Here is a 16,514-nt window from a genome sequence, read left to right on the forward strand (position 1 = left end):
TATTACTTTTCAATAAAATAAACTGAATTAAGTTTGAATACAAGTTTATTTTAAGCTTTTATATGAATTTCTTTCAGACATTCAAAGTAATTTATTAAGCAGCCTATTTCTTTTAATTTCTGCAAACTTTTTTTATGCGGTTTTAAGTTAATTTTAACTCGTTGTTTTGGTTTTATGCGATTTTAGAAAATTATGGAACGTATCCCTACTTTTTCAAGGCAAGTAAAGTCTTTTTTTATGCGAATTTTTTTTATGCGCTTTTCTGTAGAACGTATCCACCGCATAAAACGAGACCTTACAGTATATGGAAAAATAAAAATCAAGTTTAAGTCATTTTATTCGACTTTACATCTGTCAGCCACAAATATTGAAGTTGTAATATCACTAGAAAAGTGTTAAAAGCACATAAAATCATATTAAATTATGTACATTTACAGTAAATGTTAATATAATCATCATGAAAACAATGAGTGATTACATAAACAAGGAGTTACTAGCACAAAACTGAGACTAAATTGTGACCTCACTAACATATGGCTTATATCACTGTTCACAATAAAGTAGTAGCCACATATTCTTTGGTTACTAATAATGCTTAGAATAATGGAACTGGGATTAATATGTTAGTTTTAAAGTTGCTTTTCCCTGCTACTGTGATTTTTAATCAATTGGTGCTTTTGTGATGACACTAGAAAAAGTAATGAAAAATGTGAATGTCAGAGTTAGCAACAAAACTTTTTGAATAGAAAACAGATTTAATAAGGCTCACCTAACAACAGAAAAAAAGAATACAACATAAATTTGACAAACAGGAAAATTCAAAATTCATTTCTCTCATCCTTTACCACAAGAATAGTTTGAAGTCGAGGAGAGTTGAAAGACTGTTATTAATTGATAATTTGTAAGAATGTTTCTATATAAAAAAAGTTAATTATAGATTATTTCCCACATCTCTCTATTAAACATAATACCAGTAATAGTTGCTGATTGGATCTTACAGTGAACTTCATTTATTAAAATGACAGAATTCATGTTATATTATGTAAAATATACATAAATCCAGATTTTAAAAATTATGACTGTCCTGAATTTGATGCAAGAATAAATTTTGAGTGGATTTATTTGATTCATTTTGAACTCTTATCATGTTAATATTTCTTTGTTCTTATCAATTTAATCTATCACAAATATCCAAAATGTACAAACATTCACCTGTAAGTTAAATTGAATTGAAAAGTTAAGTTTAAATTGAATGAAACTAAAATGCTTATTTCTTTGTCCATTCTTTCTCTACAGTCAGATGTCCAATTATCTAACATGTGCATCTGACTATGGGGCATGCACAGCTTAAATGTTGTCACTTGTGGCGCTACTGTCAGCTTGATGTATGCCCAACTTTCAGTAATGAGTAAACAGTGGAAACTGAATGGAAAGTTTTAACCTACTTATAAAAACATGGACTTAGAATGTAACAGTTGCTGATTTATGAAAGAAATTAAATGAATTAAGAGACAAGATAACAGAGACAAAGGCAGAACTTTAGAAAAGTACACAAGTTTAAAATAATAAGTATAAACTGACACTTTTATAGTTGTTGGCTTTCAATTTCAATCTTGTAACAGAATTCTGAGGACAACAATTTAGTTTAATTACTCAACTTCAGTTTGCAATATACTTTTGAAATTTTAGATACATAATAATAAACACAAAACGTTAGAAATCATTGTCATTAATGTTTGCTGATAATTAAAATAATTTTAAACTGTTTTTGAAATTAACACATTTTTAAATGTAACATAATCAATCAATCAAAGCTTTATTGTACTAAGGAAAAAGTACTTGTTACAGGGGAGATATTTTATACATGAAAAAAGCCGTAGTAGCTTGTTTTACATCTTATGTTGCTTTTTTTTATAACAAATAATTTTAACAGAGATAGAAAAAATATACATAAAAGAAGTTATAATTGCACATCATTAACTAAATATTCATTCATAACATCGTTATTAAATATATTAGTAATCTGGGTGAAAAAGTTATTTAGTTTATACTGTACATATCATTTTTTTGATAAATCCCCAATTCTTAACATATAATTTAAATCATGGTTCATGCCAAGTATTTCTGTTATTTGGTATTTCTGATGATATTTTTTAATAGCTGTGCAATCTTTCAACAGATGAAGTATAGAAAAGTTTTCTGATTTACACCAAAGGCACTTTTGATTAGAAAATTAACATAATTATAAGGACCATATTTTTGGCAAAATTCATATCATTTAATATTTAGTTAGGCCTTCTTTCATTTGAATAACATCACTCTATAAGGCATAGTCTGAACTGATTTTTGTAATTGCTTCACTTCAATATTTTCTCAAGCATCAATAATAGGTAATTTTAACTTGTTTACTTGATGATAATGCTAGTTTTGACCATAAACTATTTTTGTTATTCTACTCCATAAATTTTTTGTTGGACTAAGATCTGGACTTCTAGAAAGCCAGTCTAATACTTTTTTTTTTGTTTTCATTAATTTAATAAACCAGATCTTAGTTGATTTTGATGCATGGAGTGGAGCATGCATTGAAATATCCAATTACTTCTACCAATTAAAGGTCCAAATGCAATTAAATTACTTTTTAACATATCCTGATATTTCAAAAATCCATTTTTTTTTAAATCAAAAATGATATAATCAGTTTTGTCATTGAATCCAAAAGCATCACAAACCATTATGCTGTCACCTCCTGACTAACTACTCATTCTAACTTTGGTTTCTGTTTTCACATCATGCCAATAATATCCATAACCATCTGGTATATCTAAATTTTTATTGTTCATCAGAAAACACAACTTTTTCCCACTCCTTGGTCCAGCTCATAACAGATTTAGCCTATTGAAATCTTTGTTGCTTGTGAACAGGTATCAAATTAGGTATCACTTTCATTTTTCAATATTTTATGTTATTATCACGAAGATATCACCACATTGTCTGATGGGTCACAGATTTTGGTAAACTAGCAGCTACCTGTCTAGTAGATAGCTGCTAATTTACTTGTTGTTTTGTAAGGGAGAAAACACTTCGTTTAACTCTGCCAGTTAATTTTTTCTTGCACCCACTTCTCTCCATTTTTCATACTTTTCTTGTTTTGTCTATAAATTGGCCACAGCAGTTTTAGAATAATTAATTATTGTAGCTATTTCTCTGAAACTTTCCATCATGTCATAATTCATATATATTTTGAATTTCAACCTCTGAAAGTTCACTTTCAGAGGCTGAAATTTCTTGGTATGTTATTAGTGTTTAAAACATAAACTGTTAAGATTTCAAATATTTAAAATGATTGGCTGTTATAATATTGGATGTAATGTAATAACTTTCCATTCAATTGCTTATTAAAAATATATTTTCATTTGTAGAGTATTATTACTCTAAACTATTCAAAATTAACTGACCTTATAATTTTGCCTGCTACAGATTTGAGCATATCAACTGATTTTCTTTCCCATTTTTATCTTTACTTCCCATTCTTTTTTTCTGATAGGATCACCCGGAAATTTATAAAATTTCTAACCTGGATGTTTTTTCATCATTGACACTGAAGCAAATAACAATTAACCAGCATATCAAAAATACTTACATAACAAAAAATCTAGCAATCTGAGTTGCATAGCTTTCCCGGCTGTTGAAATTTTATTTTAAAAATCACTTTTTAATTATTAATCATAATAAATAAATGAAATTATATGTGGTGCCATCTATTATACGATTTTGTTATAAAAACTTTGCTATTTTATAATAATTAAAAATATATAAAGGACTTAATTTTGAGTTTACAGATGAGTTTTATAAAGATTTGTAAATGCTAACAACAAGTACAATCTTCATTAAGGCCATGCCAAACTCCTGCAATTTTTGTCCAATCTAAATGAAATTTTGGTTATATTCACCTTATGTTCTGATGGTAAGTATAGGCTACTTATTTTGCAGAAATAGAATATATAAAAGCTACAGAATAAATGTTTTATTGATTTCAGATTGGTGCAGTGACGCCAGTGACCTCACTTAGTTCACGCTTGACAAGGAAATTTCCCTTAAGTTGCAGTTTTAAATATTTTGGCAAAGTTGTATTTTAAACCTTCTTCATTAAATTTAAAATTTAATGTTTAAAAAACGATAGCCTCATTGTGTAACTTCTATAACAAAATTTTAAAAAAATCTTTTCACAGTGACCACATGATGTTCTATTATCCAATCAAAAGTAACAATCTAACAAGCCCGTTATTTAGAAAGTGTTATCGCTCATCTAACTAACGTACACACAATTTACCTTTGTTTTATCAAAGTGGAATTAAGAAATGGCTTTGTCAAGGACTGCAGAAACAGCATCACATCATCAATCATCAAAACAATATTAAGGTGTCTATTACTAAAGGAAGAGAGCAAGGAAATCTTTTAAAAGACAATAGTGTTTACCCAGAATGCAGTGTATAAAGAAAGATTTTATTATTACTATAACTCATACTATTTTTGTCCATTCCAGGTGAAATTTTGTTTTGTTGCTGTTTATGTTACAACAGAAAGTATAAACTACTTCATTTGTAGAAATATTAACAATGCTTCTCAATTCTTCAATCTCTACTTTCTCATAAAAAGTATTTGGTCACATGACCAAATACTTTTTATTTTGTTTTATGTTTTTCGGGGGAATGTCTAGTAGAAACTAATTACTTTTCCTGAATTTCATTTGGACTTTTTTTTCCATCCACATAACCTATGTTATTGTACACTGGCTGAACAGCATGGCTGTATCCTAGACAAATGGTGTGCAAACTATTTTCATTTTCAACCCCCACTCTGTGTAAAATTTTGTCGCTACCCCTGGATAGACAATAGACATGTTTTTAATCGTCAGCATAGTTAAAGTGTAATTCTTTCTGGGATTTGCACTTATGTTTCTTTCTTATTAGAGGTCTGAATAAAACACATAATTTTATGAAACAATGGTTTTATTTACGCATATGGGTATAAATATTTATTTAACGAAAAATACTTTTAAAAAACTTTTCATCATAAGAATTCAATGTCAGGTATGCACTTGCAAAGAGCTCATGATTGCTTCTATGTTCATATCTGTGTTATTATGGTATATATTGGAAATTGAGAACGATTTCCAATATATACCGTATTTACTTACATATAAGATGAAGTTTATGTACGGGTTGCAAGCTATGCACCACTGGGAGTTGCAAGCTATGCACCACTATCCTAGACATTTATGCTGCCTATACTATCCAATTGATAATTGTAGTTTCATTTTTTGATTGAATGTATTTCATTGCTTGCAAGATTTAAAAGAGGTGTAGTTTGTCATAATATATTGCCAAGTATTTAATATAGTACAATGGATTTACACATTAATGCTGAATGATCAAAAATTTAATTCTTAACCATGCATTTTTAATTTCTATTGCATGTTTATTCAATAATTTTTAAAGACATACTCGGAACCAAATTACGGTGTGATAATGAAACATCAAACAACAAATGTTTTTGAACCCCTTTTGGGATCTGCATCAGGTTCTTAACTGTTCCTTGGTGGTTATACCTTCAGTACCTTCAGAACACACATAGGGGTAGATCAGCCGATTGATAACCAACCTGATGACATAGAACAGATCCCCATCACCTTTAACCCATACCTAATACCCGTTTACGCCAAGGTTGCCAGGAAATGCCGGGTACATCTTATTTTCAGGAGGTGCCCAACTAGTTTTAACATCCTACATAATGGAAAGGACCCTCCTAACCCCAGCAGACTCCCCGGAGTGTATAGTGTCCCTTTAAAGGATAATAGATGTGATAGAGATCTGATATATATATGTTCTACTAAACGTGCCATAGGCACCAGAAACAAGAACATCAGGTGGATATTTGTCATGTAAGAACCCCCACTGCCCTCTCTACTTATATAAACAGATCCAGACATCGTAGCTGACTTTACCCAGACCAATCTCCTCCTAGCTGTGCCTTCCAATGAACACTTCAAATGGTTAGAGGCTATGTACATCTTTAAATTCACCACCACAGTCATATACATATATTTTAAAGAGGAGATGGTTTTGTCATTGGCCTGGCAAGAGTTGATTCATAACTCGCTCTAGCTGCTCGTTGTATCTGGGCAGGCTGACTTGTTGTGCATGCGCAACATAGTTTTTTGTAAATTGTTTCGAACTTATGATTAACCATCGAGGAATGGTTAAGAACCTGATGCAGAGCCAGAAGATGTTCGAAAACATTTGTTTTTTGATGTTTCATTATCACACCGTAATTTGGTTCAGAGTATGTCTTTAACATTATTTGGTGTGGTGAGTAGTTATTCGATAACTTTTGTTTAATATTTCATGTTTTGTCAAAATTCTGAATAAAAAATTGATAATCATTTATAATTTGTTACTCTAACATATCAGATATTTATTGATCTGAGTTTTAGATGTACTGTATTTGCATTTTTCACTGTATGTGCGCCTCTGGTGTTTAAAAAGAAAACTATTCTATCTGGGTCATTTGAATCATTCTTGTGTATTATCAGCAGTAAAGATGAATAGCAATAGAAAAAGCAAAGCTTTCTGCTGTGTTTCAAATTGCAATTTCATAACATTATGGGAGCCCAATATAAGTTTTCATCTATTCCCACACGAAAAATAGATGATTATTCAGAAATTGGTCACTTATATTTATGAGCTGCTCCAAATTCTGAAAGAGTGAATTAGACTGTTAAGAATTGGCAAAAGTTTTCCGATTGTCCAGCTTTACATGAACAAGTTATGCTGTCAATTTTAAAAGATATTTTCTTAAAGTTTAATTACATTTTTATATCCGTTCCATTAAAAATCTTCTGTTTAATTGGTTTTATCACTTTCTTTTTAAAAACTATGTTAATTCTTAAAAAAATTAATGAAATACTATACAAAATAAAAAGTAAAGTATATTTTGTTGGTTTGTAAAAAAATTTTTATGACTAAATTTGACTTCAATTTTCTTTTTTGTAGAAATGTTTGAGGCCCCTTGACAGTTGAGGCCCTAAGCAACAGCTTACATAGCTTACTTGTAAATCCAGCCCTGATGAAACAAATGTCAAAGCTGATGTTTTTTTATCACAAAGGGTACAAATATGTATAGAACAATCTCGCTCATTTGTTTCGATACCATATGATGATGTGTTCTGCTAGTAATAATTGTTCTCCTTCTATAAAATTTCTCTATAAACAGCTACAAGCAGCATATATCATTATACCAGACAGCAATATATAATTTATTTTACATTACTAGTTACAAAAAACCCAGATAAAGTAGCCATTTTGTAAAAATGCAGCACCCTCTATAAGTCACGAAAAACACAAATAGTACGAAATCGCTAATGCTTTCAAATTATACTATCTTAGTTTATTAGCTAATTTACAATCTTTCCTTCCACAGTTGGCACAACACCAGATGATCTTCAACTACCTCTTATTCATCCAACAATTTCTTATGCTATTCAAACACCCATGACTCTGATAAGTGTGTCCCTTAAATGCTTCTTTGAATCATGTTGCAGGTTCCATTGAGGATGTACCCAATCTAACACAGAATTTAATTGCTACTCACTGTTCATTTTTCAGATTCATGTTGGGTATGTACAACAGTGTCATCTTTTCATTCAACTTCCAGAGGCTGCCTTATTTGGCAGCCTCTGGAAGTTGCTACAATATGCCCTAATAAATCTAGAGTAACATTGAAATATGTCAAGAGTGTGAGTACATCCAGTAATTGGTTTTTACAAATCTAGATCAGTCTCAAAACTTTTTGAATGATACATATATTGTAGTAGAGATTGCTCTACTACAATACTGTAATTTAGTAATAAATGCACCTAAACAAAAAACTCCAGTAAATAATATATATATATACATATATATANTCAGCAGTTTGAAGTGAACAAAAATATTCTTATATATAAACATCCCAAGAACCCAATGTATTAATAATCATCCAACCATCAGCCAAATTAATCAGGCAGAAATTATGCATAAGTATTAATTACAAGTACTGTACATGATTAGAACAATAAAAATAGATGTTAGGTTTCATCTCTTAACAAAGTAATAACTTAATTTTAAATTTAGAATAGTCTGGAAGAAAATAATCAGGTTCTTGGGATTGGGATATTTATATATATATATGTTTGTTATTATATATATACACCATGCCAAGTAAAGCAATAGCTAAGTATACTGAAGTAGGCCAGTGAGAGGTGAATACATTCCCAGTTGGTGCTGTGGGTAACTGTTGGATAGTTATATCTAAAGTTTAAATGTGTCTGGAAGGGAGGAATCACTTGGAAGTCTGGGTGGTGTAAATGGTCAGTGCACTGCATGGTAAGCAGAGGTTGCAGGTTCAACCCCCCGCTTTGAACCTATTCATTTCTTTCAGACCAGGGATCACCAAACTTTTTTCACAGCAGGCCAGATAACTAAGAGAATGACGAGAGTAGGCCATATAACTACAGTAGACCCCTATAAAACGGGTTCATATAGTTTGAATTCCTATATGACTGCAGAAAAATTGCGACCGTATTCGTATAAACACGCTAAAAGAGACTCATATAATTCAGTAAAACATCATTGCCGACTCGTGTTGCGACAGGATTGGCTGAATCTAGACCAATAGCGGATATTGCACACACCATTGAGTTTAAACGAGCAGAGGACCTACTAAAAATCATTTATTATTTAACGTCCATAAAAATTATATTTATATTAACGATATCTCCAAAGTTCAGCAAAGTTTTCGGAGAAAAATAATTTATCAGGAAACACATGCCCACTGTTCAATGCGCCGCTCCACGACGAAAACAAGCTTAAGCAATGGCATTGCCAAACGGTGCACACTCAGTAAGTAATCCTACAATTTTTTGTTTATAGCATAGTTTATATGGATTATTCCCAAAAAATTATACGTATTTTGGAAATGTTGAGTTGAATTAGTCTAGAATCGATTAATTTTATGGAAGAAAACCTTTCAAACAACCCTAGTCTGTAAACTGCATACATGCCGGGCTGTGATTGGCTCACATATTTAAGGACTCATAGAAAATGGATTTCATAAAAACCGAAACGTATCTACTGTGTTATAGAGGGGTCGACTGTATTTTGTTCAATACAGCATACTGAATACACAAAAAATAAAGACAACCAACATATTTATTTACCAATACACAAACACAATTGCTGCAGCAAGCTTGTAATCTCTTTCCTTAGAAACTTCATTGCAAGTACTTATACAAAAAGTGCTCTGATATCCAAAGTTGCAAAAAGTTGTCAAATTTTTTATTTAACTGATTTATCTAAAAATTATATTACTGTCAGATGCAAAAGCAGACTGGACCAATTTTGGCATTTTTACTTACACTTATTTTAATTTTTGTACAAAGTAAGTTTATCTACAATCTATGATATTTCCATATAAATGATTATATTTTAGCTCATTTGTGGCACAGTGAGGCAATGGGCCAGACGAACTGACCTTGTGGGCCATAGTTCGGTGACCCCTGTTCCAGACTATTCTAAGTTTAAAATTAAATTATAGTTACTAATTTCCTACTGTCTAACTCTAGTTGTTCTAATCATGTAATTTTTAATCAATATTTGTAGCATACGTATATTTAAACTAAAACAAACATTTTCTTCCATTTTAAATCATCATCTTCAGGTTAGAAGAAATGCAGATAGAAAAAAATGATAAAGACCCATTAGTGATAGGCTGCTTGCTGAGGATCTTCACTTCCCATGCACAAGATCACATGGTTAACCTTAACCATCTCTGTGAGTATATAGGGGCCATGACTAGATGCCTAAACACGAGGATTAAGAAACATCAATATACAATTGGAAAGAGGCTTACCACAATGGCACTGGCTAGTTTTGCAGCTGATAATGACATTCAAGTTGAATTTGATAAGGCATGTATCTTACACCACTTTGATGACCAGCCTGTCTCAAGTATCTTGAATAGACCAAAATATTCAAGGCATTCAGAAGTGAGACAGCAATTAACTGTGAGGAGATGAACTCTATTTCAATTGCGAGGAGAGGATTATTCGACTTCATGTAAGTCTTAGCGCTAATACATATATTTTATTTATTATATACAGTGAAACCTCAGTTAACGAACTTAAACCGTTCCACGACTTTGTTTGTTAACTGAAGTAATTTTTCCCATAGAAATTAATGCAAATACAATTTATCCATTCTAGCAGCAATATTTTTGTAATTTTATTTGTAAAATGGATTTTCTTTGATGAAAATATAGGAAAACATGTTCATAAACAGTTGGTCTAGGTTAAATTTTCGGAAAAGGGGAAAGATTTGAAGGGTATAAAAACATTGCATACAATCGTTAAAGTTCCAAAATGAAAGATATCAGAAACAACAGGCTAAATTATGAGCGCAAGGCTTATAAGTTTATCAACAATCTCTAATCAGACTCAATGAACAGGTGTCAAATTGACGCTTCGGAACAGACCTTTCTCATGATCTGATCTGGTTTTGGTTTTCACTTGGAGACAAAGAAGAAGAAAATCAGAAAGCAAGGAATGGGATGCAGGACCAATCAAAAGGTAAAATTCAAGGAAGAAATACTATAAAAACCCCAATTCTCAAGGTCAAAACACAGTTCTCCTAAAAATTATATGGCGATTAATCTGTGTCGTTTTCATCTGGATTAAGTCTAAATTTGTGTTGTGTCTCACGGACTGCTCTAGTCACCGCAGCTCCATCGCCTACCATCACTTCTGTGACTGAGTGAACCGATCTTGTCCGTTCCAGGCTACGACTGATCAGCTTGCACTATTGTAGGACCAGCGATATACCACTCTCAGTGCTGGGAAAAAATACTGTAGATAAACTATTTCCAACCAACTCAAATATGTAAGCATCTTCCCATTCTAATAAACGATTTTTGCTGTAAAATACTTGTCATTTTTGTCTCCTCCTCCACCACCAACATACGAATGGACCCTAGAGTATCACTGATGCGTGATTAACTAATTCCCCCCTAAAAGTCGACAAGCTTACAGATTTGACACAAAAAACCATTAAGTTCATTATCTGAGACAAAATTTTTGAAAAACAAAAGTTTGTTAACTGATTTGGTTGTTAACTGAGGTTCCACTGTATTGTAATCTTTTATATTTCAATTTGTTATATGTAGTTCATCAAAACATGATGCTAATGCTAAACTGTGCATGTGTGCATTTCATGATGATTTCAATTTTAAAATTTGTAGTGGTGTTCTATTTTTAGAATACACATTCATTTCTATCTGTTTCTTCTAATTAAAGAGTTTTGATGTAAATACAACATCAAAATATATATGGGAACATTAATTAAGCTAAGCATAGTTGAAGCATTTCAATAGTAAGATTTTGACTGCAGTTTGGTAGAACTTCTAATTGTTATTATTGTTGACAGTGTATTAATGAAGAGTTTAATTTATGCCAAATCCCAAATAGGGTTTGGCATTCCAAATTTTTTTCCATGTGCTTAAAAAAAATCTTTAAAAAGGCCAAACCTCAGGCAATACTGTTACAGTAATATCCCGAACTTACACTATAGGTGGGACCAAGCGATAACCAGGTAAGTCAAATTTGCGTAAGTCGGGGTATAATTTCGCAATTTCTGTAAAATCCAAGTGTGGTATATGTAAGCTAATAAATGTTCTCGTTAATCTTATCTCATCTTTTGATTCATTCACGGTTACAAGAAATCACCACATAGAGTCTCTCAAGTCTCCGTAGATATAACAAACACAGAAATAAATAACACAAAATAAATTGTAGCTATGTGTCGATTCTGTGTGACACGTCCGAACATGTAAGCTGAATAGTAATGTGGGGAAGTGAGTAATCAAGAGTTGCGTGGCGCTCNGAAATCACCACATAGAGTCTCTCAAGTCTCCGTAGATATAACAAACACAGAAATAAATAACACAAAATAAATTGTAGCTATGTGTCGATTCTGTGTGACACGTCCGAACATGTAAGCTGAATAGTAATGTGGGGAAGTGAGTAATCAAGAGTTGCGTGGCGCTCAAACAAAAGACAAATCAATGAGATTTGAAAATCGCATAACTCCGGGTTCGCGTAAGTCAAGGTATTACTGTACTTGTTTGTTCTGATTGTGTGTGTCTGCTATTTCTTACCGCAGTTTCAGGTTGTGCCATGTTGCACAAAATGCATTTGTTTAATTTTACATGATATCTCAATTGAAAATGCAAAATAACATTTGTTTTGTATATTATTATTCATTGTGAATGATCATAATTTAAACAATTTAAATTATTACCTAAAATGAAAAATTAATTTTGTTATTACACATTAAAGAATCACTTAAGAATCAGAAATGATAAATTTCTCTCAATTCTGATTAATTGTCCCATCTCTAATAATGTCACAAAACATTTTATTGAAGTGGAACATTTATTAACAAAGCCTATTCTATATGGCTTACAAAACTGTGTTCACTGTCAAAATTTGATGGATTGATTTTAATTAAACTTTCCATTTTCCATTAATTCCTGATGCGGAATCCAAAAATATCATAAAAATGGGGGATCCTTTACAGGTTTTTGAGATATAAGGTTGTAGCTTGAGCATGTTTGACAAAAATATTGCATGAATTGTGACTGTCAGGCAAGGTCACTAGCACATCTTCTATGGACTTACAAAATTAAGTTCATTCTCAAAATTTGATGGGCTGATTTTGATAAAGTTTTGTCATTTTCCATTAATTGCAATGAGGAATCCAAAAATGTAATAAAAAATAGGAGTCCATGATTTCATTTGCAATATACATTAGGTTCAGAGTGATAATGTCTATGCTCCCCAACACAACTAAGTCCACCTAATGGAACTGAGAAATTAAAAAAAAAATTAATTGGCATTGACTGTTTTGATCACCTCTCCATGCCAGGCTGGTGCTAGCCAAAAGAGCTATATGAGCAAAAAACCAAGAGTGTTGGTACTCAGCAGAAATAAATCTTAACCATTCAGGAAGATTAAATCATCTTTTTTAGTGTAATTTATCTGTGTACACCTTTCACTTTATTTATTGTACAAACATTTATTAGAAGAAATGTGGATCTCATAACAAAATACTATACAAATATACACAAACCAATCAAACCATCATGGCCACTCCTTGTCAATGCAAGAATTCCAAATGACAGAAACAGTGACATATCAAGGTCATCAAATAGTATATAACAGCTGACAGAAGGTTCCGCAATCAGTAATTGTTAGTGTGCAAATGGATAAAGGAGCAGATTCATTTGGCTTTAACAGAGGCTAAACTGTGATAGTCAGATGTCTTAATGCTAATATCAAGACATCTGACATGCTAACATCTATCACAAAGGTTTTGAAACAGCAAAGTCCACGGGCTGTTTCTGCTCATCAGTAGTATCCATCAAAGGCGATCCAAATATGGCAAAACAATGAACTGTCAGAAAGGTGTGGGCATAGGCTGTCTCATCTATCTAGTGTGAGAAAAAAAATAGGTGGGCTACCATGGCACATCTCTGAGTTTCAATACTGATGATGCAAGTGTATTGGAATACACTTTTTCACTGAATATTTTTAAACTTGGGTCTATGGAAGTCTAGAGCTTGTGCTTTTATTAACAATATTCATCACCAATGCATTTGCAGTGAGCATGACAGCATGAAAATCAGACTATTGGGAAATGGAAGGTTTCCTGGTCTGACAAATCACAACTCATAAATCCAATCAAACATTTACAGTTTGAGTTGGAGAAATGGGTTTGTGATGCATCACCTAAATCACATACTTTGTAGGAAACAGGATCTTCTGGTGACATTCTGGTTCTAGTTCTCACTAGACACCTTTCAAATGTCATAGAATCCATGCCTTACTAAATGCAGGCTATTTTGGTAGCAAGAAGAGAATCAACACCCTATGAAGTACTTGGTCATGATATTTTGGCCAATCAGTGTATATCTGATAGACTTGATCTGATCAATTAGAATATAACATGTAATTGATTTATATATGGAATATCAAATAAAATATAAATGTTTAAAATTTAATTGGTTTGACTAATCGGGACAAACTTTACCTACGTGCACAATTATTGCTTGACATATACGTAACCACAACGTAAATGAAACGACATGGCAACGATATATAGTAATGGAGATCGTGGAGTGGTACACTAATGAATACAAATGATTTTTGTTAAAAGCATGCTAGTGAATTAGGCCTAAATTAACAGTGTTAATCTATAATCATAAATAATATACACGTTTTACATAAAATTAAAAAAATATACAAGATGTGTTAAAAAATTATCTTTAAATTAAAAACACTAAAATAATCAGTTTGGCCAGACACTTTTAATAATAAACAATCAACTCACCGCTTTATATTCATACTGTAACGAACGTGCTGCGGCATCCGCCATCTTGGTCTAATTTACAAAGCCTCAACGTCTCGTTCTCAACTGGAAAAAATCTCGATCCAGGTCGAAGCGGTAGCTGCACTTCCGTTGGTGACGTCAGGATACTTCCGCCTTTAGTTGCGGTTGTACGGAGTTCGGAATTGATAGTAGAGATCTGTTTTAAGGAATCATCGGATAAATTTGTCGCGTTTTCATTGTGGCCATGGAATCAGGTACATTGACTGAAGAAAAAGTCACTTTGGAGCAGGTATATTTTTATTTTATTAAAGTTTAAACAATTACTTAATGATTCTTTGATTATCATGTTAGGCCTAACTATGGCGACGATCCAGTTTGTGTTCGTTCGGAACATTATTAGATTTTTTTATTTCATGCATTAGGTTAAACTCATTATTTTAAACAGATTTTAAAGATATAATAAGCAAGGCCATTTACATCCTATTTCGCCCACAACTATGATCAAAACCGCACCCGGAAGTAAGAACTCGTATTTGTTGTCCTTTTAACTGAAAAACTTTTGCAAACAACTCATCCAGAACAAAATTCAGAAAAAAGACGCTTATATACTTATCATGAAATATACGTTGATCTTTGATCTTTATATTTTAATCAAATTTGAGTTCTGATGCACATAAAAACACGTTTTAAAACTATATATTTTACTATTATTATTATTAAATGTTTAATTGAAAAATGTTCATGTATTTGACATGTATTTGTGTCATTGAAACAAGGACTTTATCTATTATTTTTTTTTCTTTATTAGGTGTATATTGAATATAATAATATATAATATGCATCAAAGCTAAAATGAATGCTACACAGAAAGATAATTACTTTTAAAGTATATATACATGATTTATAAAAGATTTTGTATAGATTAGCTTATGTGGACTGTGTATTAAGAATCATTTCAATGTTGATCTTGTCTACCAATAATATCTATACATCATTTGAGATCATTTTTCTGTTTTACTTCGTCGGACTCCCAAACTGATTTTGCGCGGTTTATAAGAATTATGTTTGGTTTATGTCGGCTTTGTTTATTCTCATTCGGAAATTCTGTAACCCTTCTGTTATGTGAATAATAAGTCATTTGAGCTAGCTTTCAATATTTATTAATGATTTTTTACAATTTTGTAGATGACAATATATACCATATATAGTTGTTAAGATGGAGCCATTTGCAAATTATACAAGATTAGATGTGGTTTTAAGAATTACAATATTTATTTTTAAACATTCTGAATTGATTATCTTAATTGTTTATTATAATACAGTATATTCTTAATTAACAGTTACAAATTTGACTGACAATTAATCCTAGAACTTCTACCTTGTGACCTATATTTTGCTGTTCTTCCTTATTAGTAATGTAAACATTGTGCTTGATATTGTTCTTCAACTTTTTATTTAGGTAATTAGTTCACTTTTTGATGAGGATATTTTAGCATAATAAGAAAAAATATTTAATAGTGAATTAAAAAATAAACAGTCAGAGAGATAAACAACTCTTTCAGTATTAAACATCTTTTATTATTCTTTAGCCACTGCTATCAGATATTTATTATTTTAGTTGAAAAACTATTATAAATAATATGTATAATTTTTCAAATTAGAATTATATTTCATTTTAAAGTTTAATTGGTTAATAATTAAAGTTCTTGTAGCTTAGTGTCTATATTAACATTGCAATTTTCTATATATAGTTGTTCTGACTGTTTTATGTTCTGGATCAGTCACACTTCAACTTCGATTGGTGGGCCAAATTGCACATAAGTTGTTGATAGAAGGCTCATAAAAATTTTCTATATTTCATATATACAAAATTAGGTCTCTTTTTATCATTTAATAAGGAATGTGTCAAGTATGTTTGCAGGCTAGATTAATGTATGCCATAGGCCAGATTTGGCTGATGGGCTGTAGTTTGGACAACCATGTTCTAGATTAGTGTCTTCATTACTAATATAGCCCATTGTTTGTTATTCTTATATA

General features: G+C 31.4%; 2 protein-coding genes across 2 annotated transcripts in view; one reads left to right on the plus strand and one right to left on the minus strand.

The window, feature by feature from the left end:
- The window catches only part of LOC111618445 (U5 small nuclear ribonucleoprotein 200 kDa helicase-like), a 94,966-nt gene extending 80,335 nt beyond the window's left edge, over nucleotides 1-14,631 (minus strand). The window contains exon 1 of the mRNA XM_023359990.1: nucleotides 14,478-14,631. Within this exon, the coding sequence (XP_023215758.1) occupies nucleotides 14,478-14,522 (45 nt within the window). The 5' untranslated portion in view covers nucleotides 14,523-14,631. The remainder of the gene's footprint in view (nucleotides 1-14,477) is intronic.
- Nucleotides 14,593-16,514, plus strand: part of LOC111618464 (F-box/WD repeat-containing protein 1A-like) — a 51,518-nt gene continuing 49,596 nt past the window's right edge. The window contains exon 1 of the mRNA XM_023360005.1: nucleotides 14,593-14,766. Coding sequence (XP_023215773.1) covers nucleotides 14,722-14,766 — 45 coding nt within the window. The 5' untranslated portion in view covers nucleotides 14,593-14,721. The remainder of the gene's footprint in view (nucleotides 14,767-16,514) is intronic.

The sequence above is a fragment of the Centruroides sculpturatus genome, unplaced genomic scaffold, assembly GCF_000671375.1.
Source record: "Centruroides sculpturatus isolate CEXI.00-Female unplaced genomic scaffold, Cexi_2.0 scaffold5, whole genome shotgun sequence".
Classification (NCBI taxonomy): Eukaryota; Metazoa; Arthropoda; class Arachnida; order Scorpiones; family Buthidae; genus Centruroides; species Centruroides sculpturatus.